General features: G+C 37.6%; 5 protein-coding genes and 1 non-coding gene across 7 annotated transcripts; 2 read left to right on the top strand and 4 right to left on the bottom strand.

The window, feature by feature from the left end:
• The first annotated feature begins 780 nt into the window (after positions 1–780).
• LOC103323123 (calmodulin-binding transcription activator) lies at positions 781–10,693 on the top strand. Of its 2 annotated transcripts, none has more exons than XM_008225086.3 (14): positions 781–1,185; positions 1,271–1,405; positions 2,158–2,283; positions 2,767–2,882; positions 3,725–3,813; positions 3,949–3,994; positions 4,401–4,539; positions 5,179–5,280; positions 5,378–5,436; positions 5,612–5,986; positions 6,749–7,443; positions 8,959–9,505; positions 9,934–10,242; positions 10,336–10,693. In XM_008225086.3, the coding sequence occupies exons 2-14, from the start codon at positions 1,354–1,356 to the stop codon at positions 10,375–10,377; spliced, it is 2,697 nt and encodes an 898-aa protein (XP_008223308.2). In that variant the 5' UTR covers positions 781–1,185; positions 1,271–1,353; the 3' UTR covers positions 10,378–10,693. The 2 variants fall into 2 exon arrangements, with proteins under 2 accessions (XP_008223308.2, XP_008223309.2); XM_008225087.3 differs by having other exon boundaries at positions 782–1,185; positions 4,407–4,539.
• A 156-nt stretch (positions 10,694–10,849) lies between these two features.
• On the bottom strand, positions 10,850–12,483 carry LOC103323124 (small COPII coat GTPase SAR1A-like). The gene is made up of 3 exons (XM_008225089.3): positions 12,212–12,483; positions 11,979–12,110; positions 10,850–11,483 (listed from the first exon to the last, which is right to left on the bottom strand). Exons 1-3 carry the CDS (start codon positions 12,338–12,340, stop codon positions 11,163–11,165), a joined length of 582 nt encoding a protein of 193 aa, XP_008223311.1. The 5' UTR covers positions 12,341–12,483; the 3' UTR covers positions 10,850–11,162.
• A 1,271-nt stretch (positions 12,484–13,754) lies between these two features.
• On the bottom strand, positions 13,755–16,191 carry LOC103323125 (small COPII coat GTPase SAR1A). The gene is made up of 3 exons (XM_008225090.2): positions 15,930–16,191; positions 15,700–15,831; positions 13,755–14,254 (listed from the first exon to the last, which is right to left on the bottom strand). The coding sequence occupies exons 1-3, from the start codon at positions 16,056–16,058 to the stop codon at positions 13,934–13,936; spliced, it is 582 nt and encodes a 193-aa protein (XP_008223312.1). The 5' UTR covers positions 16,059–16,191; the 3' UTR covers positions 13,755–13,933.
• LOC148920149 (small nucleolar RNA snoR83) lies at positions 15,131–15,261 on the bottom strand. Its single transcript, XR_016124865.1, has one exon. It is a non-coding gene; the product is annotated as a small nucleolar RNA snoR83 (small nucleolar RNA).
• Positions 16,192–17,059: 868 nt separating the features above from the next.
• LOC103323126 (large ribosomal subunit protein eL29z-like) lies at positions 17,060–17,842 on the top strand. Its single transcript, XM_008225091.3, has 3 exons — positions 17,060–17,212; positions 17,333–17,436; positions 17,531–17,842. Exons 2-3 carry the CDS (start codon positions 17,335–17,337, stop codon positions 17,612–17,614), a joined length of 186 nt encoding a protein of 61 aa, XP_008223313.1. The 5' UTR covers positions 17,060–17,212; positions 17,333–17,334; the 3' UTR covers positions 17,615–17,842.
• A 3,346-nt stretch (positions 17,843–21,188) lies between these two features.
• LOC103323127 (dihydrolipoyl dehydrogenase 1, chloroplastic-like) lies at positions 21,189–25,979 on the bottom strand. Its single transcript, XM_008225092.2, has 15 exons — positions 25,444–25,979; positions 24,669–24,815; positions 24,403–24,537; positions 24,097–24,205; positions 23,857–23,981; positions 23,432–23,557; positions 23,267–23,347; positions 22,848–22,910; positions 22,675–22,749; positions 22,517–22,595; positions 22,310–22,410; positions 22,022–22,135; positions 21,804–21,917; positions 21,631–21,702; positions 21,189–21,531 (listed from the first exon to the last, which is right to left on the bottom strand). Exons 1-15 carry the CDS (start codon positions 25,744–25,746, stop codon positions 21,484–21,486), a joined length of 1,692 nt encoding a protein of 563 aa, XP_008223314.1. The 5' UTR covers positions 25,747–25,979; the 3' UTR covers positions 21,189–21,483.
• Positions 25,980–27,371: the final 1,392 nt, after the last annotated feature.

Below are 27,371 nucleotides of genomic sequence, written 5' to 3'. Positions count from 1 at the left end.
AAATAAACTAATAGTTCTTGTTAATCTATTTCTTATGCAAGACTACAATGTGATCTTAGGTTTGGGTTTGGTTGAATCCAGACTGTGACACAATTGCTCAACGCATTGGAGTTATAGAGGTTCGAACCCACCTCCACTCGGAAAACCATGCATGCATGGAATGGAACAATCGCCTAAATCAATATCTATCCAGCCATTGCCTTGTGTGTGTGACACGTATTTGACCTAAACCTAGTTCGTGCCCTTCTAATGAGATGCACTGTCGGTGGGGCAAGCGTGGGGACTAATATGATGGAGAGAATTCAGTCATTAGTTACATAGTTATAACAATTATTATGATTATGGTGTGATCGTGTGCTTTGGTTTGAAAAGGGTACGGCGCCATCAACAATTTGGCGTCAAAGGTTGGTGCGTTGTGTTAAAACGCATACATGGTAGTGTTCCGACAGACATCAGATCTCTAAATTAGATTTCACCAGCATCCATATGAAAAAAAAGCAAGCCAAAGCCCACAAACGAGGACTAACGACGCTTAAGCCCGCATGAAAAAGGAAAAAAGGACGACTAACCTTCAGCAGCACCCACCCCTATGGAAAAAATCATGAATTTAGAATGTTGAATTTCATATGAATTAACGGTTAGAAATCAGTTGCGTATTTGAAGGACTGTCATGGCACAATTCAATTGGCTCGGTGAGATACTTTTTTCTTTCGAATGTCACATTCTAAATTACTTTTTGGAGAACTGTCATGGCACAATTCAAATAACTCGGTCACATTCTGAACTACTTTAATCAACGAAAAATAGATTTAGTTCAGGGAAAAAAAAAAAAACCATGCATGGAACAATTGTCTAAATCAGAGGTAAAGATCTGCCGCATATGAATAAGTGGACGGCCAATGTCCACCTTGGCAGAATTGTTATCCTGCGACCCCCAGCAGAAGAAAACCCACCCGCATTGATGAGCAGCTGACCTGTCCTGTACATTTCTCTTTTATTTATCAGTTTCATTTTCTAAATCAGCAAAGCCGAAAAGACCTGCCTTTTAGAATTGTTTATTAGTCAGCTGCTTTCGTCTGGTGCCTTTAATGTTATTAAAAAAACATACAATCATAGAAGGCTTCTGGGCTAGAAGAAGACTGTTTAGAGCTCCCGACGTTTCTCCTTCACTTGGATTTTGTTGAGGTAATTTCAGTTTGTTATTGTTTTTTTTTTTGATCGTTTTTGTTTTGATTTTGAGAAATTATTGCTTAATTTCTGTTGGGTTTAGGTTTTCATGGGTTTAAGCTATTGAGTGAGAGAGAATTCTTCAGAATTCTTCATTCTGGGGGTTGCTTGGTGGTTTTATTGACCATGGAAAAGCAGCTCGAGGGTTCAGAGATTCATGGATTCCATACAATGCAAGGTACGGACAAAGCCCCTTTTTTTTAATGTTGAAAGATAAATTGTTATTTGGATTTTGTGTATGTATAATTTGGCCTATAATGGAAAGTTTTTTGGTTTGCTTGTTGAAGAAAGTGAATTTTGGCTTTGGATGATCTGTTTTTTGGAAACTAATTTACGCGTTCAATGGAAGCAAGCAAGAGCATCGAGCTTGGATTTTCATTTAGGAAGTGCTTTTAGTGAATCCAGAAGCGAATTTGGCATGAGTAAGAGGTATCAAAAGTAGTTTTATGTGCTAATTAAAAGAGAGCAAGAAACGACGCATGTAAAATGCCAAAAAGGACAGAACCTCCTTTCGTGTCTTTATTGATAAGTAGTAGTAACAATTGCAAAGTTGCTGGGTGAGCTTGTAGAATGAAAGCTTAGGATGATTTGTTCCCAAGTCGCCAGCCTTGTGATGCCAAATAACCATGTGAAACTAGATTTTACTATTTCAAAGTTGTGATAGTTTAAAGGCTTAAGAGTGACGTTGCCCTGGGAACAAAGGATAAGACGAGGACAGATAAAACGACATAGATAAACAGGAACATGTCGGTACAGTTCAGATGGTTGGATCGGACTTTGTTTTCCTGTGTTAAATTTTTCTAGTCACTACGTGCCTGTATAGTTTCTTATTGCATTCTAATTATGACTGTGGATTGTTGATCAGATTGTAAAATTTCACATGGTTATTTTGGTTATTTTTCTTATTGGGGGTTCTTGTTTCATGCACAGATTTGGATGTTGGGACTATTATGGAGGAAGCCAAATCAAGATGGCTCCGCCCAAATGAAATTCATGCAATACTCTACAATCACAAGTATTTCACCATCTATGTCAAGCCAGTGAACTTGCCCCAAAGTAAATATCTGTTACAGTTAGTTGTAAGAAAATTATATCATGTGGTTGAATTATTGTTCCCCCACTGCAACTTCATCCCCATCTGATTTCACCAACTATTCCTATTGTTAACTCATGATGAAACTTGCAACTTTATTTGCAGTAGCTTTCTCGTATTCTCTTGAAAATGTTTCTACAGATAACTTATGGTATAAGTTTTCTTGTAAGTGTGAGTATTAAATGCTGTCCTCGTGAAGCTTGATGAATTGAGAATTCACCATTTATGTGTGTATGATGAGATGAAAACAATTTGCATATGAGGTCAGACATACATGAACCTGTTATTTAGTCAAGACACAATCATTATCATGAAATAATACTTCCACTGCCTAAGGCAGTTTTGCACACAGCGTACAGCTTCTGCCGGTGTTAACTTTGACAGGAGATATGCAAACACTGAAACTGTTGTGTTGTACATTTTGGTAATTTTTCTAAATGTCACAGGTGGCACTATTGTATTGTTTGACCGTAAGATGCTTAGAAACTTCAGGAAAGATGGTCATAACTGGAAGAAGAAAAACGATGGGAAGACAGTTAAAGAAGCTCATGAACACTTGAAAGTGAGTGTTCCCTGTTCATTTTCTTTTCCACTCTCTAAGGTGTTATTTGTGGCATCAACTATATTTCTGTGACTAATTTTTTCTCAGTGAATTTATGGTGTTTTCCCAACACTTCCAGCCTTATCTTCTAAGTTTTGTAATTGTCATGATAACATCAAATGTTTTCTGTGACTATACTAGACTGAACTTATAATTCTTGGAGAAATAATATGTCCTAACTAAATAAAAGAGATGGCCTGCATAATGTTTGGGATTCCCCAAGTTATTAATAGAAGACAGGACTCGAAGAATTGAAGAATTTGAATATCAGTATTGTTTTAACTAGCCCACAAAGTTGGGATTGGGATTGATTATTGAAAAGGTTACATTGAAACTTGTCTGATGGAAATTTTCCTTTTCCATGGACATGCAGACGAGAAATGCTATCCCCACTCAGACCATGAGGTGCTTGGTGGTTTAAAAATTGCAAGTAGTTTTATCAACTGCAAAATCTCATTAATCAAAACTTGGTTGAAAGTCTCCTTTTTTTTTTTGCACCATACACCAACTTCCTACAAATGGCCTCATGTCTATGGATTTTTTTCCTTCATTGTAAGTACTGTTTTTTTTGTGTGGTTAATTTGCTGCTAAAATGGTCACTGTTTTGATTGAAAGACAAAAGTAACAAAGTGGCAGGGTGTAAGGAAAGGGTGTCTTTGTCCGATATGTACCAAATGATGCTGTCTGTTTCAACATATTCTTTGTACACCTTTCACCATGATTGTTATAGCTTATTTTGTTATGGAATTATTATTTTCAGTTGACTCAGTTCATCAAATTTTGTCATTTTTTTTTGGGTGCAGGTTGGTAATGAAGAAAGGATTCATGTATATTATGCACATGGCGAAGATAGCCCAACCTTTGTCCGGAGGTGTTATTGGCTGCTTGATAAGTATGTAATAATTACAGTTTATCTGGATCCATTGATGACCCTATTGTTTTATACCTGTATCTCCTAAAATACAACTCCTGAAAGTTTGTTGCATAAGAGTAGTCTTACTGAAAGTTTTGTTGTATTCGTGTGCAGGAGTCTAGAACATATAGTCCTTGTTCATTACCGTGAAACACAAGAGGTGGTTTTTCTATAGCTCTTTTAATTAAATGTGCTTCGAGATTAAGCACAATCAGAATGTTGATGCTCCTTTTCATGGCATGAATTATTGAGTTTGCAGTCTTAGAATACTGAAATGCATATTGTTTTCTTAATTTTCAGCAATTTTCATTTTAAACTTGTTCGAAAAGCAAGTAGGTGTGATGCAAACATTTAATCGTAATTTTATACACTATACACTCTGTGGCTTCTGTCAAATTGCATGAGGCACTCTTCGATTTCTTATTTTTATGATAAAACAAAGAGCTTGGTACCTTCACGCATAAGTGGTAGAACTTGGAAATATCTGGAACCAATTCTTTGTGCCATTTTTTCAATAACCAACTAGATCTTCTAACCTTGTATTGTGCTGTTTGCTTACCATGCAGTTGCAGGGTTCTCCAGTCACACCTGTGAATTCAAATAATTCTAGTTCTGTCTCTGACCCATCTGCTCCTTGGCTTTTATCAGAAGAACTTGATTCTGGGGCTAACAAGTCATATTGTGCTGGTGAAAATGAACTTTCAGGTGAACTGCATATGAACTTTCTGCAAGATGACTTATATAAATTATATTATATATAGAAACACCCTTGTAGGCCCCACCATGCATTGTATTTCAATAATCTGAACCGTCTAGTTTTTAGATATTCCATCAAAGATCATCTCTGCAAAAAATCATTTCAATCCGAAACCATTTGACCACCCAATTAGATGGTTGTTATTATAGTATTTTCTTGAAGCATCGTGTTCGTCTATTTTGGTCTCAATTAGATGCCTTAATGATTTTCAATTTGCAAGATTTTTTTGCAAGGATGGTCTATGAATGAAGATTTGAAAAATAGACGGTTTGGATTGTTGAAAAAACAATTGCAGGGGACCCTAAAGGGTGTCCCTCAAATAATTATTTGAGGGATACCTCAATTATCATGATATATATTTGTTTTGGGAATAGTCTCTGTCATTTTAGCAAACCACAACAGAATTTGGAGCTTAGTGATGGTAGAAGATAAATTACTTATCATGATAAGAATTGTTTTTTAATTCTTCTTGATGTTTTACTAATTTCTTTTTTTTCCTTGTTTAGTTAAGTTGCTACTTCCTTTTGCTATTTTTATTGAAAACGGATATACAAGGTTCTTACCCTTGGTTCTTTTATGATCAACAGAGCCTGGTGATGGTTTGACTGTTAAGAATCATGAAAAGAGGCTCCATGATATCAATACACTTGAATGGGAGGAACTTCTGATTACAAATGATTCTAAAGGAGGTAAGTGACCAGATAACAGTTATTGCTAGAGCAGAACCCAAAATGATGAAAGTATTAACCATTATTCTCTCTCTGTTGTGGGCTTTTGGGTTGCCAGACATAGTCTCATGCTATGACCAGCAGAATCAAGTCGTAGGAAATGGCTTCATAAGTGGTGTAAGTAGAATCATTCATAATTCTAAATTTATGCTCTCTATCTATTTTAGTCCTTCCAATTTATTCTTTCTTATAGACATTTGGCATTTTATTCGTTCTTATATTTTTCATGTGTTATATGTCGTTGCATATTGTTCTGCTGCAACTCATTTGCATAAATGGTTTGTCTTTGCAGGGAGCCAGCGTTATACCAGCTGAAATGTCTGCTTTTGATAATTTAACCAATCCAACTTCGAGGAGTGATAACGTTCAATTCAATCTTCTAGACAGTCCATATGTTCCGACAGTGGAGAAGACCACCTATGATTCCTTGGACGTTTTGGTTAATGATGGATTACATAGTCAGGACAGTTTTGGAAGGTGGATAAACCAGGTCATGGCAGACCCTCCAGGCTCAGTGGAAGACCCAGCACTTGAATCCTCATCTTTAGCTGCTCAAAATTCATTTGCTTCTCCTTCAGCTGATCATCTTCAATCTTCTGTTCCTCACCAAATATTTAATATAACTGATCTGTCACCTGCATGGGCCTTTTCAAATGAAAAAACAAAGGTTTTCCTCTTTGCTTTACACCCCATATTATTGTTTATGTTATTCATTGACTGTTGATGGCCACCTTTTGTTCATCATGAATAAAGTTGAAATCTTGTTCTTGAAATATCAATAGGAAATCTTTAACAACTCATATTTAAGTATTTAAGAAGGGACATTCATCCTTTGATTGTGCTGACAATGATAAGTTATTTCATATTAGTTGAAAAAAAAAATTCAAGCATATCAAATCATGTGATATTCCTAACATCACGGTGACGTATTGAAATATTAAAATATCAAAGCAAATTTTAACAAAATAAATGATTCTTATGTGGCAGGGAAATTGAATTATTTGGAATCTGATCAATGTACACGTTCATTAGTACAGGAATATTCAGAAGTATGGTGCTTTTAGAACTAAATCCAAATGGGCTACATATTTTATTTAGTGCATCAATAAGAACAAATAAAGCTCTTGGGCCTTGGCTCGGGTGACATTGGGATCGGATGGTCAGGGTTAAAAAAAAGAAATATTATAAAGTCAATAGGCAAATACATGAAACTGGATCTTGACTTTTGGTGGAAGATGAACTTCTGTTTTTCATTTTTCAAAGTTGAAAAAAGTGGCCCTCATAATTGTTTCTCAGGCCTCTAGCTTGGCATGACAAATGTTGATCTGTCCTGATTTTGAATGATCCTTCTTTATATGTTTTAATTAACCTGAATATTCAGGTTGTACTGCTCAACATAAATTTCATCATCTAGCTAATCCTTTTGCAGATTCTAATCACTGGCTTCTTTCACCAAGAGTATTTACATCTTGCAAAGTCCGATCTACTCTGTATTTGTGGCGATGTATGTCTTCGTGCAGAAATTGTTCAGGCTGGGGTGTATCGCTGTTTTGTACCACCACATTTACCCAGAGTAGTAAACCTTTTTATGAGTATTGATGGCCATAAACCCATCAGCCTAGTACTAAACTTCGAATATCGTGCTCCTGTTTTGAGTGATCCAATTATTTCTTCGGAAGAGAACAAATGGGAAGAGTTCCAAGCCCAGATGCGGCTTGCTTATTTACTTTTCTCTTCATCTAAGAACCTTAACATTGTATCTAATAAAGTATTACCGAATGCCCTGAAAGAAGCCAAGAAGTTTTCCCACAGAACCTTGCACATATCTAATAGCTGGGCATATTTGATGAAGGCAGTTGAAGACAACAAAACTCCCTTACCACTGGCAAAGGATGGTCTGTTCGAACTCATTTTGAAGAACAGATTAAAGGATTGGCTGTTGGAGAAAGTTGTTGCCAGCTCTACAACCAAAGAATATGATGCTTATGGCCAAGGAGTAATCCATTTATGTGCTATTCTAGAATATACATGGGCTGTTCGCTTGTTTTCATGGTCAGGCTTGTCATTAGACTTTCGTGATAGGCGTGGATGGACAGCCCTTCATTGGGCAGCATATTGTGGAAGGTATGGTTTTATCATTCCCTTAATATTTTAAATTGTATTTTTCTCAAAAATATCTTCTACATCACTACTTAGGTTTGCTGTGTTCTGTTTAACTTTTAATACTTGTATGGTAGAACTTTTCCAACTCTATATCCTCTGCTCATGCAGGATAGCTTGAGCTTTATGTCAACAATTTTTATCTTCTTGCTCGTATTGATTTTGTGCATGTTTGTTTTACATGCATCTGAAATTTATTTATGTGGAGTAAAATTGTTTAGGCTTTTTATTGCAAATGGTCCTTGAGGTTAGCGAAATTATCACCTTTAGTCCTTAAATCTTTTTTTGTGACATTAATAGTCCTTAACGTTACTTAGTTACACATCAAAATAGTCCTGCCGTTGGAAACTCTGTTAAATTGCTGACGTGGAAGGTAAGTGGGCTTCACATCTCCAATGATGTCGTGACACGTGGATAAGATAAAACATATTTTTAAAACCATTAAAAAATGAAGAAAAAAGCTGATTTTTTTTTTCCCCATCCCCCTCTGCCCTCTCTCTAAGCCCCTCTCCTATGTTATTTTTCTCGCCACCACCCCATCCCCACCCACAACCCATGCCACAATCGCATCCCCAACCCCCACCATGTCCCTCTCTCCATATGACTTCCAATGGCCCTTCCCCACCACCCCTCCTCCCCTCTATTTTGTTTTCTCCCCAACAACCTCCCCACCCCCTGTCAAATTCATTACCTCCGCACTCCGAAAAAGCTCATAGTCGATCCAAGCCTTTCAGAAACAATCGAAAGGTGAAATTATTGATCATGATTCATAAATGGTGCCTTACAGCCTCCCATCTCAACCTTTTTCCAAATTCAAACAAGACCCATCAACCAAAACATCCAAATAATTCAATCTTAAAGACTTGGGTTTGCAAAAAACTATCAAAACTAGATAAAATAGATAGCATTTGGGTTAGGAGGTCGTGGGAGAGAAAAACCATAGGGGAGGGGAGGGGCCATTGAAGTCATATGGAGAGAGAGGGAGAGAAAACATAGTGGGAGAGGGTGGGGTTTTGGGTGGGTGTTGGGGTTGGGGATGCAGCTGTGGCGTGGGTTGTGGGTGTGGATTGGGGGTGGTGGGCGAGAAAAATAGCAGATGAGAGGGAGAGTAGATGGGGGATGGAAAAAAAAAAAATCAACTTTTTCTTAAGTTGTTTTAATTTTTAATAGTTTTTCATAAATGTTTTTATTTTTTATTTTATCTTATCCACATGTCACGACGTCATTGGAGATGTGGAGCCCACTTGCATTCCACTCAGCAATTTAACAGAGTTTTTAACCGTTGGGACCATTTTGATGTGTACTAGGTAACGTTAAGGACTATTAATGTCACAAAAAAAGATTGAGGACGAAAGGTGATAATTTTGCTAACCTTAGGGACCATTTGTGATAAAAAGCCAATTGTTTAAATGCGTTCTGTGACGAGATTGGAATTATATCTTCTGAGATTTTCTTAATGCTAAAAGTCTCCATGTGTAGGGAGAAAATGGTTGCAGTTCTTTTATCTGCGGGGGCAAAGCCAAACTTGGTCACTGACCCCAGTTCAGAAAACCCTGGTGGATGTACTGCTGCTGATCTTGCAGCCATGAAGGGGTATGATGGCTTAGCAGCTTATCTGTCAGAGAAGGCTTTGGTAGAACAATTCAAGGATATGAGCATGGCTGGAAATGCTAGTGGTTCCCTTCAAACTAGCTCAAACTATGCAGGGAACTCTGAGAACCTCAGTGAGGACGAGATACATCTGAAGGATACTTTGGCAGCTTATCGGACAGCTGCTGATGCTGCAGCACGAATACAGGCTGCATTCAGGGAGAACTCACTAAAATTAAAGGCTAAAGCAGTTCAGTATTCCACTCCAGAGGCTGAAGCACGTGGTATAATTGCAGCATTGAAAATTCAACATGCCTTTCGCAACTATGATACACGAAAAAAGATCAAAGCTGCTGCCCGCATTCAATATAGGTTTCGTACCTGGAAGATGCGCCAAGAATTCCTTAGTTTGCGCCGTCAAGCTATCAAAATTCAAGTAAAGCTTCTTCCCTTCTTTCTGGCATAGTTGACAAGTGAATACGGCTAGTATGAACCACACAGTGACATAAACAAATCCTTTTGGAAAATCAAATTTAAATAGGACATTTTGAGTCAATTCACATAGGGTCAATCAGCTTTACATTTGATTGGTCAAATTGCAACCTTCATTTGTATTAGGTAACTTGGTTTATTAGCCATGACTAGAGCATACTACTGGATTCCCACCCAACCCAAAGGCACTCCATTCTAATTCTTGGTGTATGATTTTTCTTTGGTCGTGAATTCTTGGTGCATGATATCATTGTGACTGTTAATGAATTATATATTTTTTAAAATTTGGTGATTAATACATGCAGTAACAGTGATGGATTAACTCTTGAGAGTCCAGCAAAAATTGGTTGATTGCATTTTCGTTTTATGCAGGCTGCTTTTCGGGGATTCCAAGTGCGGAGGCAGTACCGTAAAGTTCTTTGGTCAGTTGGAGTGCTTGAGAAAGCTGTTTTGCGGTGGCGTTTTAAAAGAAGAGGGCTTCGTGGGCTTAATGTGGCCCCAGTTGAAGTCGATGTAGATCAGAAGCAGGAAAGTGATACAGAAGAAGACTTCTACCGGGCCAGCCGGAAACAAGCTGAAGAGCGCATTGAGAGATCTGTTGTACGGGTTCAGGCCATGTTCCGCTCAAAGAAAGCACAAGAAGAATATAGTCGGATGAAGTTGACCCACATTGAAGCAAAGGTGAGTGATCTGGTTAGAACTTAGAATTCTTCTTTCAATGTTACAGTACAATTCTGCCGATACATTAACTAATCAAATCTTTATCTTCTGCAGCTGGAATTCGAAGAGCTTCTGGATCCTGACTTGGATAGTTGAAGAAATTCCTGAGGTCTAGACAGGCAAATGAAAAAACTCGGGGTGGAGCTCTCTGTAGTTGCGTAGCCTGTATAACTTGTAAATGCCTAGAACAAATAGTTTTGCGATTTTGACCCTTTCAGACCGTTTTAGGATTGTTGGGAGGGTTCTAGTTTCAGTCATAATGGGTCAGTCGCAATGTGCTTCTTGGTTTTTAGTGTTCTTGTGAAGTACCACATCTTGTTCATATTTGTGTGTGTAATCTGCTTCCCCACCACACTATTTGGTCAATGTTCTAATCAATGAAGAACCTTAGCACTACCTTTTGGTAGTTGAAGTTGTAGCCTTGGTGGTTAGGTCCACATTTGATCACTTGCAGGTCATAGATAAACCTGAACAGTGGAAAGTGGGAGACCCTACTTATTGAATGGTAGCTTGTCACTTGGGAGAGTGGTCACCATTACTACTTGGCAAGGTAGAAAAACAGGAAGCATGAAGGCAGAGTAGGCATTCTGTAAATATTCATTGGTTCTGCAATCTAATTACCAGTACATGGTAAGAAAACTAACACAACTAATCTATCCTGAACATAAAAAAACATTATAGAAGAAATAGTAAGAAAATGCGCACTAGGTTTCGAAGCTAAAAATTGAAGAGCAAAAACCTGCTATGCATCTAAAGACAACACATCCACTTTACATAAGCATCCATGCGTAGAAATAGACAACATCAAATCTAATGGAGAGTCCAAACGCGGCAGCAAAACTACCATCTCCTGTGGCACAGCTGCTTCTCCATTGTTCCGCCTAATTGATGTATTGAGAGAGCCACTTGAAGCCTTCGCCGTACCCCATCTTACGGACAATGCTGCACATGAACACCTCAAGGGGGCGAACATTGGAATCGGCCAGATTCACTTTCCCTTTACCTGTGGTGAAGTTTGTCAGGCCCATATGGTGACGCAGCTCATCCTCTGAGGCAGCATAAGGTATGTCAATCTTGTTTCCCAATATAAGAAATGGGACATTTGCAAGTGACTCGTCGGAGAGAAGAGCATCGAGCTCCTTCTTTGACTCTGCAAATCTCTCCTTGTCATAAGCATCAACCAGGTAGACTACAGCATCCACCTAGACAATCAAAAAGGTCGCACACCATCTATGAATATATGCTCATCACAAAAAGACAAATCATGGGAAAATCACCCATTAGAACCCAAAATTAATTTGACAAAAACCATCAATTGGCTTATAATAATCACAGCCAACCAAACTCTTGACCGCTAACTTCAAGTTCAAGGACTAGGAATAGGAATAAAATAACATGAAATCCACTGCATGTGACTCACACCCATGGATGTGACTACAAAAACAAGGGATGGCTTAAAAATTCATTTAGTCACTACCAAGGGTTCCATTATTTCTTTATTCCAACAGGGTTCCATTCCATTGCATATATACACACACAAACATACCATACACACGCGTGTATATGCTAAACTTTTCATTTTTTATCCAACATCTATAACATGCAACCACAATTTCTAAGAACGAATCAAATCAAACTCTAAATTACCATATCAAAAATCAAAGAACTCGAATTAGTATTTTGGGTAAAATCTAAACCTTGGCGTAATAGTCCTTCCAGACTCTGCGAGCGATCTGATGGCCACCCAAATCAAAGGCCTTGAACTTAATCTGCCCTATACTCAGTTCCTCCGAGGTCGGATACTGGGTCGGTTGGTGTTGAACTAATCTCTGCAACCAAAAAAACCCTAACTTGTTCAACCCAAAACGAAACAGCAATCGTCCCAAATAAGAAATTCAAATAAAGACAAAGAACGAGAGAGACTCGGCACCTCATCTTTGAGCATGTGTAGCAAGGTGGTCTTTCCGGCATTATCAAGCCCTAAGAACAAGATCTTCGCCTCTTTCTGCCATAGCCCTAGCGACGCCAGAACCCCATAGAACCAATCCACCAGAAACATATCCGAAGAGAAATTCAAAGCACTGAGATTTTCAAATTCCACTGAAAACCAAATTTAACCCAGGTTCTGAAAGAAGAAGGTGAGGGAAAAGTGACGGAATATCCTAATTTTCTGTTATGGTTTGTATTCTGAAAGATTTTCCGGGAAATTATATATTTTTATGGACAGTCAAAGAGTGCGGAAGCTGGACGGTGTTGACTGCTTTGGTAGGTAAGCGGAGAGCTTTGGTGAGAGAAGGGTGATGACGTGGAGCCGGTGGATACGTATGGTGACCGTAAAATGCCGGTTTGGAGAGTGCGGATCCCACGTGGAGCGATGTGATTGGGTGGTACGCGTCATTGCGTTGTGTTTTGTGCGAAAGCCATCGAGTTGGAAACTGGTAGAGTGGAGGGAAGGAACCTAGACAAAAATGCATGCGTGGAGTCATCATCTCACGGTATTCTGAGCTGAGGTTGATTATCCGGTACAGCGCCAGTGCCAGATCATCACTTTTTTATTTCCCCAAAATTTTAAAGTTGTGTTTGTCGATCACTTTTTTATAATGACAAAATTTTAAGGTTTTTTGTGTTTAGGATTTACACAAAATATTCATTGAGTATTCAGGGATTTCGAACCTCTTTTTACGTGGATGAATGCGAAAGTGTGAAAAAGCTCGACCAACAAAGCTATAGGCGCCTTAAGAGTTTCTTTTTAATTAACCTCTGCTTCTACGAGATTTGAGCACATTGTTATTGTAACATTCTGAGTCCTTTGCTTTGCTTGTATCCGATTCACATTTTGGCGTTGAAGATAACTGCCGTAGTCTCTCAACTCCACTTTTGTTTCGAGTCACTCCTACCAGCTTCACAGCTCTGTACCCGGATCCACCATTCCCACCACCACTAACGAAGAATATATCATGATCCCATCGTCACCAATTTCAATGAGGGAAAGCCCCAACCCAACGACAAGGAACCAGCCCTCCCTCTCCTGAGCCAAGCTGAAAACCCACATTCAATCTCACATCAACTTCAATAAATTCCAGCCAAAAATCCCAACCCGAACAAGAAAACCCGTACAACACACACACTCATCATGTTCTACCAACCAACAGCTCTTCGTGTTAAATCTTACAGATTTGTTAGGAAAAAAAAGTTTCAGGGTATTCTTTTAACAGTCAGTTCCAGAGAGACATAGACAGAGAGACATTGATGGTGTTGTGTGTGCTGGAGAAGTGGGTGGTTGACGGCTGCGGATGTGTGGGGAGGGGGTTGGGGTCGAGGCTGCTAGGAAGAGTGTGGGGAGTTGCTGGTGTTTTGCTCATTAGAAAGAATATGCCAACACCAGCACAACCAGAGAAATTATCAGTGCTACAAAAGTGTAGGGTACAACAGATTGAAAAGAATTACACTGAATCTGGTTCAAGAAGCACATATTTAAAATTGAACATTGCAACAAATTGATATATTATGATGAGAGTGTTTTATCCTTCAATCTGATAAAAATCAAATAAGAAAATCCTCTTCCATTATAATTGTGGTCAGATACTACAAATTCGCAGGAAAAAAGTACCACACAAATACTAAGCCAAAAAGGATCCCCCTACTCTACTCTCTATTTGATATATTGGGAGACCCACTTGAAGCCATCCCCGTACCCCATCTTGCGGACGATACTGCACATGAAAACCTCTAGGGGGCGGACAGTGGTGTCCGTAAGATTCACTTTTCCCTTCCCAGTAGTGAAGTTAGTCAGTCCTAGATGATATCGCAGCTCATCTTCTGAAGCAGCATAGGGGATGTCAATCTTGTTGCCCAGCACAAGAAATGGAACAGTTGCCAGGCTCTCATCTGAAAGGAGTGCATCCAGCTCCTTCTTTGATTCTGCAAAACGATCCTTGTCGTATGCATCAACCAGGTAAACCACTGCATCCACCTGTACACAACAGAAAAAAAAATGTTGAATTAAAAACTTGCAGCATTTATTTACTTTGGCACAATCCAAATAGGTACTAGAAAACTCCAATTCACTAACAGGAATGAAGGAATCACAAACTCGAGCAATAAAGGAATTATAGCACTTATATATTTGATAAAGTAGAGCTTGGTGCAGGAAAAAAATAAGAATTTGATATGCAATCATGAAAACCGTGAGAGGGCAGAGATGATATAAAGACTGTACTTCGTATGTGTAAGGGAAACCAAACTGAATGCATGAAGGTAAATACTAAGCATTTACTTTGAGAGGTCCTCAAGTCTAATTCAAAATATAATCATCATACAAATTGGCAGAGAAGCAACCTCAACTAAATCTTCAAATGTCTGGAATAGCTTATAAGTCATAAACCCACTTTCCACTTTTCATAAATCTCTTACGGTTGTCTTCTCTTTTTCACTCTTCTGACTTCTCCACTAGGAAATATGGAGTAGGTCTACAAAGTTATTTATTAGAAAGGGAAAAAGAACTAGGAAACATGTGCGTGAATACATGTAAGTTGATGCTGTGATTTTTGAAAAGCTAGGCCAGAATGGCAAGAATAAGTTACACTTCTTGCAAATTAAAGGTCTCAAACATATAAAATTGGCATAAAACATTTTCCCATACGCCAGGAATAAACAGGAAAAGAAAGACAGAAAAGCATGGTTTAGGGTGTTGAACCATACTTCTTGTTGTTTTCTAAAACTACGAAATAATTAGTGTCAAGTTAATCCACAAAATAAAACATTGAGACCCAGGTTTTCTTAATGGAAGAATAGGTCATCAACTCTGGCCCAAACCACATTCATGAATCATGATAGCTTTTATAGGACACCATGTATGGAAAGACACAAGTAAAACACCTCCGGAAAGACGGAAAAAAAAAAAGGTGCTCTCAGCAAAATCTCCATTGTAAAGTTTGCCTCCCATGAATCAGATAACCAAAAGGAAATTTTAGCTGGGATTATGAAGGCAAGACATGCGAACTAGCAATAGCAAACAAATCATGCCTACTTTCAGCTTTCCCATCTACTGAGATAAACCCAATAGCTGGATTAAAACATGATGTAGACAAGCAACAAAAGCTACAATCATCCGAAAAATTTGAAAACAAAGAAAGACATCGAAATATATAAATAAATGATGTTAGAAACAATCTGTACTGCGTAGGAATATCTGATAAACTGTACCATTGTATGAGATTTTTATCCCAGAAACATAATTTACCACCCAAGTAAAACAAGAGATTATGATTCACGAATTAGTAGCAGCCAACCTTGTAGTGCAAGCACGAAATTCATAGCAAGCAATGTACAGATCATGTTTCAGCTGAAAACTATAATCAATCAAATCTGATAACAATTTAGGATTACAAATCTAATACTGGGTGAGAGTCTAAACACCTTAGCATAGTAATCCTTCCAGACTCTGCGAGCGATCTGGTGGCCACCCAAATCAAAAGCCTTGAATTTAATCTTCCCAATGCTCAATTCCTCCGAAGTTGGGTGCTGGGTCGGCTGATGCTGCACTAGTCTCTGCAACAACGCATCACCACATACATACATATTTATCAAAATCAAGAAAAACCCAACAAAAATAAGCCATGATAATGACAAAGGAGAAAGAGAGAAACCTCATCCTTCAACATGTGGAGGAGGGTGGTCTTGCCGGCGTTGTCGAGGCCCAAAAACAGAATCTTGGCCTCCTTCTGCCACAGGCCCAGAGAGGCAAGGACGCCATAGAACCAGTCGACCAGGAACATGGCTTCTTCTCAAGGACCAGATCGGTGGGTTAGCGAGATAAATACTAAATACCCACAACAAATCAAGCGCAAAGACTACAGAGATCAAATCAGACTAATGAAATAATGACGAAATAAAGAAAATTTATTTAAATGGGTGTAAAGTGTTGTCGTTTGTGTGCCAGTTCAGCGTTACAACTGGAGCCGGTGGATTTCTGGGCTCTGCCAGCAAGTGATGGTGGTGATTTTGGTGAGCTATGGGAGATTAATTTTCACCCTATTGAGGTTGATATAAATACTCACCTAACTCTCATTAAATATGTAAGGGAATTATTATGTAATTTGGAAAATAATTTTTATATGCTTACCTAAATCTGATTGGCTGCTTAGTTGTTTTGTAATTGCATTTGCCTCTCTGTCGTTTTGACTTTGGACCATTAATTTACTTTTCCTCTTTACAAAATAAGATGAAATAGATCCCTTTTTTGCAATATAGAAAGGAAATTATGATACTTTGATAGTGTATGTGAGAAATATCTCTCTCTTATAATTTTTTTATAAAAAAAATTTACTTTAATCTAATCTAAACTACGAGGATGAGATTCAAATTAGGGTGCATAGTATAGACCACATCCACTACTTTAATCAAATAGAATCGCGTGGTTTTTGGGCTTGAGTGAATAGACCCCATAACGTTTTATATTATATAACCCTTTAATCAAACACAACTTGATTTGATTAATAATTGTTAACAATCCCCCTTTTTTTTTTTTTCTCAATTTGATTTTATTGATAATTCTTTAATTTCTCTCCACAACTTCTCCAATTTGTTTTTTCAAAATTTTATCAAGACCCTTGTGTAAAATCTGCAAGTCACAAAGGAAAGAAAAATAGTACCTCAATAAAAGAAGGTAAGAGGAATTGGGCTTTCGATGATACCAACAAAGCCCAATCTTATCACGATTGGGCTCTTAAGCGAGCCAGCCCAACCAATCACAAGCGGATTTTTTTCCAATCGGCAATGGAAGGGCACTTTCGTCATTATAAAAATACAAGAGCCGGAAGCTAGGGTTTTTCCAGGAGCTCACATATAAAGCCCAACTTCTCATTTTCTGTTTCAAAGAGAACCCTAACACCCAAGCGACGTCGCTGATAGATCCCTCGTTCTCCTTCTGGTTCGTGCCGTCTCTCCTTCTCTGAACTAGAAAAGCTCTTACTTCAATCTCTCTATCCTGATTCTCAGCTCCATTTCTGCTACTAATTACTTGTGTTTGTATTTGTATTTGTGATTGCAGAGATGGCCAAGTCGAAGAACCACACCGCTCACAACCAGTCCCGCAAGGCTCACAGGAACGGCATCAAGAAGCCTCAGAGGCATCGCCACACTTCAACCAAAGGGGTACTGATTTCAACTTCCGTCCCTTGATTAATTTTGATTTTGCTTTGTATTTGGGGGTTTTTTTTTTGCCCTAACAATTGGATTTTGGGTATAGATGGACCCCAAGTTCCTGAGGAACCAAAGGTACGCCAGGAAGCACAACAACACCAAGAACGAATCAGCCACCGAGGAAGAATAGAGTGGGAGCTGACCTCAAATCATGGCCCTGTTTGGGGTTTTCCCTGATTAGGGTTATTTTGGTTTTGATGTCATTTTATGCTTAATTTGTCATTAGTAACATAGTAGTTTGATGTTACTTTAGTGGATTTCATTTCAATTTGCATGTACGAGCAGCAGTCCTGAAATGCTACTTTTGTTATGGATATAAGTTTTTGACTTAATTCTATTGCTCTCTATGTTTTCTTTCTTTGATTGGAATGGATGAGTTTTCCTATACTTCAGCACAACAAGTTCATTTATTAGAAGGACTTGCTTATATAGTTATGTGGTTGATATATGTTTTAGGTTGTCTATGCTCATGCTAGCTTCTGAGCTGATGTTTCATGAGCATATTAGGTAAGCAGAAATGTTTATGAATGATGTTAGGATCACATATCTGGGTTTTTGTGAAGATTGTTGTTCATCCGGGGTTTCGTTGAGTTTAATTTTTGGGATATTGTCTAGTAAGCATTTCCAGATTAAAATTTGTAGCCTTGCTAGGTTCCTTAGTCTGATTTGATTCTTTGGACTGTTGTAGATACGTTTTTCTGCAGATTTACTAAGATATAAACGGAGATTGTAGTTGCAGTTAAGATATGATGAATTGTTTTCTGTTTGTTTTTGTTTTTGTTTATGGGGTTGATTTCCTGGTTAGAATAATCATCATGGATGGCTTATGGTAGTTTTGGTTGTTAGAATTGAATGGATTGAAATGAATGCAACCAAAGTGTTTGATCAAATATCTGAGGAATGTAGTTTGTATCACCCCCTTTCATCATGTTCTTGATTTCATGCCTCTCATTGCAACGAGGCAGCAGGAGCTTAGATTGCACGCCTACCTCGTTTCAATTAGGCAGCAGGAGCTCAGATTGCATGCCAATCTTATTCTATTTTGTCATCATGCTCCTGAGATGATTTTTTTTAAAACCTTTTTTTTGTGTCTATATCTCTCTTGTGATGAAAGGCTATTCCTTTCATTGTGGTGTTGTACATAGCGTTTCATGCTCCGAGTTCAAAATTCTGAAGGACGGCCCTACGAGGAAGGCAGCGCACCGAATAAATTACAATTAGGTATTTGCCAAAAATATTTTCCTTTCAATTGTAGAATAATTTGTAATATGTAATTATATTTTAGGGAGTTTATGTTTTTGTAACTTACCAAAGTTTAAATGTTCTCAAAGGGCTATTAACAACTGAAATAGCGATTTAGAAACTTTTTCTTTCAAAATGAAATGTCGATATAGGGCCAATAGCCTTTTTTATACAAAAAGCCCAGCCTTTATTATAATAAATTTCAGTAAGTCCTTTAAATGGTTAATCCGAGTCTTCTATTTAGTTTAGTGCCGAAATCAGAATAGGAGGAAATATGAGTCGGACAAAGATTTAAATGAAAGGATTTAATGGAAAGAAAGGACTGTGGAAAGGGAAATCAAACATTCGAGCTGTAAACTCGCAATATAGACTTGAAAAAAAGAAAGATATTGAGACGGAATTTGAATGAAGGATTGAAGCATCTGACCGGGGCCGCAGATGAATACCAAAAGAGCTTACCAAATGCACCATCGACCTTTAGTCAGCTCGACCGGGCGGGGAAGAGCGAAAAAGAAAATAACGTAGTCAGTGAGCAAAAAGCATATACCAATGAAGACCAGACCTGGAATTTCAAACAAGAAAATGTAGTGCCCTAGCTGGGGAGTGGATGATGTGGCATACTGGAGGCCACCTTCACATAAAGGAAAACATAATAAAATATTCTAAATAATTACATAAGAAAAAAAACACAAAAAACAAAATTTTACCCCGCACTGTCCACTTTGCTCTTTCCTACTACAGATTACTAATTTTCAACTCAAACATTTACATAACGTCAGCTAAAGCATAGCTTTAACACGAAATCTTACCCAACTAGAACAATGCTACGAGTTTGTGTTAACATACCGTTAGTTGAGTCTTGACCTCATACAAATGCATATGCATCACTCAATTCTTGATAACATAATAATTAATCAGAAGTCAGTATCCTTATTTGTATGAGCTGAAAAACCTTCAGCTTATGTCAAAGTGTCGGAATTTTTAGACCCTTGTTGATTGATGACCTTATACATACGCCCAAAATTGGAAAATTTTAAACACCTTCTCCGAGATATTGTCCAAAATTTTATAATCTCAACAAGAAGTTGACCAAATTCAACATTTGAGTGATTAGAAATATCACCTCAATAAATTTGCCAAAAAAATATATATGAAAAAATGGAGGAAAAAATCGATATAACTATGATAAAATACCTAACATTGTATTATCTGGTTGATTAAAATCGGATGTTGTATATGTGACAATGATGTGAGCATGTGTTAAAAAAGAAGAATGTAAAGATTTTTAGTGGTATTTTTATATATTTTATACAAGCGATCTTGGAGGATGAAAAACTTGAACGTAGTATCTCGGGTGAGGGGTAACTACTCTAAATATTTGACTTAATTCTATTGCTCGTTATGGTTTCTTAATATTTTTCTTTGATTGGAATGGATGAGTTTTCCTATATTATCAGCACAAGAAGTTAATTTATTAGAAGTTAGTTTGCTTGTATAGTTATGTGGTTGATGATATTGTTTAGGCTGTCTGTGCTCATGCTAGCTTCTCTCAGGTGAGCTAAGCTCATACATCTGATTGTTGTTCACGAGCATTGCTAGCATTGATGGTGGAGTATCATGAATATTTGTTATTGATTTCATGGTTGCTTAGATTGTATGATTCCAATGACATCATGCTCATGGATTTTTCACAAAACCGATGGATTAGATTTGTACTGTTCAGACGAGGATGGGTATATAGCCATGTTTCATACTCGGAGTTCAAAATTTCTTTTGGTGGGTTCTGTTTCATCTTGAGATGTTAGAGGTAACCAAAATGCGCTGGAGGAGGGCACGTCATAGACCCGGCCCCTGTTTAAGTAAAACAGTAGCTCAACCAATCCAGCCCCATCTCGGTACAGTTAGCAAAATTTTAGGGGAAATAAATTAAAATTAGGTACTGGTCTAGACCAAGATTGGTGGCTTCAACAACATCATGGGCTCTTTAGCTGGGTTATGACACAATCCACCTGTCTCTGAGTCAATAAGGTCTTTTCTGTTTTTGTCAATAACGTGATATCCGGATGATCAGGACGTAAGGTGTGTTGTGAGAGAACACGTGTAGGAATCATACCTCGTATTTAACTTTGCGCTGAGCCTATACCCCAAAGATTCACTCAGCCTATACCCAAGATACAACGATTTTTTTTTTTTGGTTCATTTTCTCTTTTTCCTTCTATTTTTGTTGTAATTTAGGGATGCTAGAATTTTGGGAGTTTAGAAGAATAAGTAGTATCTTTCAATTTAAATCAGATTCACTTATAAGATCACATTTCTTCCCCAAATTAGAAAACGATTGTTAATTTTAATTTTAGTTTTAAATAATTGACAAAATAAATAAAAATCAAATTTTAATTTTAATTTTAAATATATTAAATTTGAAGATTAAAAAGGAAATGGTACTATTGACAATTACAATAGGGTTTCGTATTAAAAGCAAACTTTCTATTATTTATAAAAGCTGCTGTCTAAAACTACAGAAACATCGCTTCCATGTGAAAACAATTACGAATGCAAGTATTTCTTGAAGCCATTATAAAAACTAAAAAGCCAAGATACAAAGGCGAAAAATATTTTGGGCCAAGTCGTACTTGATTCCCTTAAGTTGCTTCTTTTCTCCTGGTGTTGATGATCTCTTTTGTCTTGTGATACAAAACTTCCTGAAACTCCCTATTACAAGCAAATATCTTCAAAATTTATACTCGAGTATTGAGAAGCTTAGACTGCAACTGGTTCACTTACTGGGCTAGAAACATGCTCTTTAACCTGCCCCAACAATTAAAAAAGATATGTGGGTAAACACATATCAGGAAGAAGAAGTGCAGCCACACAGCATGACGTAAGAAGTTAAAGTCAGCAGCTCACCTTTGCTGACTTGAAAAGTTCATCTAGCACTTCAGACAAAGTTGGATGCGCATGGACTGCGAATTTGATATCCTGCAAGGTCGAATAGACAGTAGAATATAAGTAAACTGAAAGTTGGGAGTGGTAGATTACAAGGGGCGCATCATAATTTGCAGTGTATGGGCTTTATTTACTTGAATACGTGTCCCCAATGCTATTGCATTTGATGCTTCATGTATGAGGTCTGCAGCATGTAACCCAAATATATGGACTCCAAGTATCTCTCCGTTATCTGGTCTGTATATCAACTGCATTAAAACAAAGCAGAAACAGGATCGTCAATATCCACAGTACATAGCAACCATAAAGGAGAATTCATTGACGACACAAGTACTCAGTACATATTTTTCACCTTAGCAAGTCCCTCTCCTTCATTTTCTGCTAGGGCCTTTGTGTTGGCCTTGAAACTTGTCTTGGCAATACTTACTTCAAATCCCTCCTTTTCAGCTTTCTCCCTTGCTTGAGGCTGAAAATTGTAATTGATTAGTTAAACTGCCAATATGATGACACCTAGCAAGATCTCTAATTCAAGGTCGAATATGTTAAATTCTGATAAATAAAAGCATAGATGATGAATAATGAATAACCTTGTGATACATAGATGATGAATAATGAATATGTCAATTAGCAAATTACTCACCTCTGTCAATCCGACCATACTGATTTCGGGATGAGTGAAACATGCTGCGGGGATGCTTAAATGATTGAGTACATGGTCTCTTCCCGTGACTTGTTCAACCACTGAAAAAGGTTTTGAAGATAATCATTTATTTGTGCACGAGAGAGAGAGAGAGAGAGAGAGAGAGAGAGAGAGAGGTTCAAATAAAAACAGGTTGGTTACACTAACCTGAAATTCCTTGGGCACTGGCTGCATGAGCAAGCATCATCTTGCCATTAGCATCACCAATGCAAAATAGGTGAGGAACCTGATGTTCAAAATTCACATCAGAAACAATTGATATGTTAATACTAGGGTTCATGCTCATAAGGAAATTTGCAACGTACCAAGTTGCCATTTGCATCTATTACTCGCATGCGCTCATCAACAGGAATAAAACCACGTTGTGTTACTACATCAATCTGCAGAAAAGCAATGTCAGAAACTATTGCTGTTCGTTTGCTGAATAATTATATATATACACTCTAAAATTAGATGGATATAAAGTGCGAGGTCATACATTCTCCAATCCAAGACCTTGTGTGAATGGGGCCCTTCCAGTTGCAATTAATGCTGCATCTACCTGTTAGAAGAGGATGTACAAAGGTCCAGATAAATGCCTCTGAATAACCTATATGCATATGAACTGGAATAACAATGCCTACAGTAATTATAAGGGAACCAGTCAAGCTACTCAGGAATCAATTTGGAAGTCTAAAACACGCATATGCCTGAGTTCAGAAACAAAATTACAGCAGGTTAATTTATAAATAGCTAATTAAAGCTCCACAGATGAGAACATGTTCCTTGACAAAGGTATTATTCAACTAGCGAAGTATGTGGCTGTTGCTATCAAATTCATATGACAAAATCCATTAATGGCGGGAAAATATATCCTTTGGATACGTTACATAAGTTTAAACAGATCCAATTAATTACCTCAAGAGTATCTTTTGGTTCCTTGGTCTTGGCATCAATTAGTTCAATGGTGACTGGTTTCCCATCCTTTGCTGGTGTGATCTATTAAAAACCAAAGAATGAAAAACGGAAACAGAAACCCTGAAAACACTTGGTATAAAATTCAGAGAATAAACATCAGCTGACCTTCGATGCAAACACTCCAGTTTGATAATCAATCTTTCGTGGATTTATTAGAACCCTCTGGGCTAACTTCCCGATCTCTGGATCAAAACCAGGCATAAGCTGATCTAAAGCTTCAATAAAAGTAACCTGCAAAAGACTTAAGATTAATCTAGACTGCCTCATGAGATAAGAACTCCTAGATCATTCAAAAATAAATAAAAAGGTGTCTTATTGCATTGGTAGACACAAGGAGAAGCTACTGATTGATCCATACAAGGTCTCCATAGTTTAATGCTATAAGGCCTTAAAACTACAATTAATAGAAACTCGTTTTCCTCAAATGGAAGACTAGGCTCATTAGTTTAACATAAAATAATTGTAAAATTCACCAGATGAAAGGTAATTTATAAAAACAAAAACAAAATAAATAAAAAGAAAGGAACTACCTCACTCCCAAGTGCAGTATACACATCACTGAACTCAAGACCAATGTAACCACTTCCAACAATAGCAATCCACTCTGGAACAAACTCCAATTTAAGGGCATGGTCACTTGTAATTACAGTCTTCCCTGCAGATCCATCATATAGTCAGTCACCACTAGGTATCCCTTAAGCATGGTACTAAGACCAAAATGCTTTCATCAACTATTCAATATCAACAAGGAGGAAACATATAAATTTTACCATCGACTTCAACACCCTTAGGAACAAAAGGAACAGAGCCAGTGGCGATGATTATGTTTTTTGCAGTTACTACTTTGTCAGAAGATCCAATTTGCACCTTTTGCGGGCCCTGAATAGTTTCGTATTAAGAGTACCAAAGTTAGGAAAACTTGCCAGCACTTGCGCTGTATGAGAGATCTCAAACTTAATCATAGCCAAGCCTTAACAAGCTCAGCATTGTAACAAAGCAAACTTTATTTCTTAACTGGGCACGCAAACATTTGATTGTGTTGATACCAAATCAATTTGAAAGAATGCATGACTTACCAGAATTGTACCAACACCTGTCAGTATATCCACTCCAAGAGAATTCATTGAATTGGTCAAACTATTACGAATTTTTGTTGCTAGATTATTCGCATGATCAGCTACTCCCTGTCTGTCATACCCAGCTGCTGAAACCTATCATACGTCACAATAAAGCAGTACTGTAGTCTGTAAGATACATAAGTTTTCACAAATAACCAATAAAATCTTGTATCTGCATATACATATAAATGTACATACAATTGATATCACTGAATCATGTTTACCTGCAAACCTAAAGCCTTAAGGTGATGTTCATTCTGAAGCTCACGCATCCGACCACTCACTGCCAAAAGAGCTTTAGACGGAACGCATCCTCTGTTAACACATGTTCCACCCACCACATCTCCTTCTACGATGGCAGTTTTCAGACCCTGCAATTGTTGTGTTAAGAAAAGAAAAATCAATAAATACCAACTCAAGAGCCTTTCTTTTCCAAAAACCCCACACAGGAGAATACGTACTATATATATATATATATATATATATATTAACAAAAACAACCCACCACGTCTTATGTCGGTAGTTATTTTTCAATTTATATTCTAACTCCAGTATTGTCTGTTACCGTGTGAGGGCAACCACGATAGTTGCTAAGTTTGTTATATAAATCCAGTATTTTCTTACATACCAACACACATGCACATAGATATTCTAAGTCTTATGTATTAATTTTGAAGTATCAAACTAAAATGGATTGTAAGCTTGTAGCTAATGCATTTCTTGCCATGATATCAGATATACACATACACTTACGCCATGCACATTTTCATTACCTTTGATCGAGTGAACAACTTACCGCAGCAGAAGACAGAAAGAAATCAGCCATTTCTAGCTAGCTAGTACAGTCTATTTAAGCAAAAAGCAAAGACGATCGAAGCTACTAGAACAGAAGTTAAGCTAGAAGAGCAACCAATAAAGTGACAATTGAGCTAAATCCAAAGCTCAGAGCCGCAATTTCTCAGTAAATTATAAAGGAGGGTGAGCGCGTAGTTTCCGTACCTTCTCGACGGCGTGGAGAGCAGCACCGTGGCCACCGACGCCGGCGCCGATGATGAGCAAGTCGTAGTCGAACGACTTGGGAGGGCTTCCATTAGCGGATGACGAGGCCGAGACCGAGACGGTTGCAGAGCGCAAAGGAGCAGAGACTCGTACTTGGTGCGAATCGGAGTGGCTGAGAGACGAGAAGCCGAGGGCCTCTCTTCTGAGGCCGCAGAAGCGGAGATTGATAGGCTTTGATTGAACGACGTAGTTTGATCTGGGAATGGTGGGAGAGAGGGTAGGGAGAGAGAGCGAGGCCTGCATTTTGGGAATGTGAGAAAGAGGAGAGAGAGATCTGAAGAGAGAGAAATCAAATGAAAGGAAATGTGAGAGAGAGAGGGAAGTTTGTTGTTATAATTATGGGGGGATGAAGAAAGAGAGATGAGGAGGCAGCCTCGAATAGTCCGTATAGGACTTAAGAGGTAGTAGGAGCAGGCGGATATTTCAAAGTGCGGCTGATGAACAACTCACCGTCTTTCTGGGCTCTACTATCTTTTGTTAATTGTCCTCTCCTCTGCTTGCTAAAATCCGCACTGGGCCTGCATTTCGCAGTCAAAATTAATTAGCAACAAAACGGTAACTGGTGTGACGAGTACGGGTAAAAATGTGAAAAAATATATATTCCTTATCAAAATTAATTTTATTTCTCAATAGAACAAAATGATGCAACTTCTCATAATTTATATAGTATTATTTGATTTAAGGAATACTTTCAATTGTAGTTATTTGTAAGAGCATAACTGTGATTTTTCACATAAATGTACTATATGTTTTTTTTTTCTGGTCTATACTACATGTCTTTTTTTCTGATCTATTATGTATCCGTGACTCACTTACTTTGGTCCGTTTGAATTAGTTATGGAGGAAATGTTTTTATTTGAAGTGTTTTTACTAAAAGCACATAAAAAAGTTATATTAAACCAAACTAATTGCAATTTAATTCATATTAGTCCAAGTTTACACTATATTAGCATAAAATTAATCAATCCGCTCAAATTGATTCGATTTAGCCAGTTTAAACGGATTGAGCTCTAATGTCTACAAAATGAATTATATAATATTTTTTTAAAATTTAAAAAATAGTAGTAACTTTATCTTCATTTTAATTGAACCATCAATATTTTATCTTCATCTAATTTTCTTATATATAAAGCATATAATTTGATTGATTCTAAGAATAAGTTACAATAAAGTCACAAAAATTCATTGTTAATTGCCAATTAGCACCTTCCTCTAACACAAGCTAGAGTCTAGAGTGAGCAGCTTCTTCACCTCAGCCACAATCACCAACCAACACCATTAAATCCATATTTCATACTCAAACCTGCAATTGACATTAAATTTCATGACTTATGTTGAATGCAATTCAACCATCAAAATTCAACATAGCATGTAATTGAAAATCAGATTTTTTTTTAAATTTACCAAACATGCAGGTGGAAGAAATGTTTAAAAAAAAATACTTTTTGCTCCAATAAGTAATGCCAAACAGTTACTGCAACCCACTAAAATTTAGTGCATGTTGTCCCATAGATTTGGTAGCATATAAGAACAAAAATGTCATGTGGATCCTTATTCCTCTGATGAAAATACCAGAAAATACTTGAGAAACATTTTTATTTTTATTATAAAATAATATGATGTGTTTTTTTTGGTGGAGTGCATGATTATAAAGAACATTTTCTGAAAAAGGCGAACTCTAGGTTCACTCATTTTCCCATCCTAACCGTATAATCTCATCCATCCACTCACCATAAGCCACGTCACATCTCAACTAGATTTTAGTTTTCCAAGTTCTCACAAACACAAATGAACTAGCAAAAGGTGCCAGACTAATCATACATATCGGTTGCACAAAGTTTGGTGCAACCTGCGCGGTTGTTCTTTGG

The sequence above is a fragment of the Prunus mume genome, linkage group LG2 (genome assembly GCF_029339155.1).
Source record: "Prunus mume cultivar Tortuosa linkage group LG2, ASM2933915v1, whole genome shotgun sequence".
NCBI lineage: Eukaryota > Viridiplantae > Streptophyta > Magnoliopsida > Rosales > Rosaceae > Prunus > Prunus mume.
The sequence above is the reverse complement of the archived record's forward strand: the minus strand, read 5'-3'. Positions and strand labels throughout refer to the sequence as shown.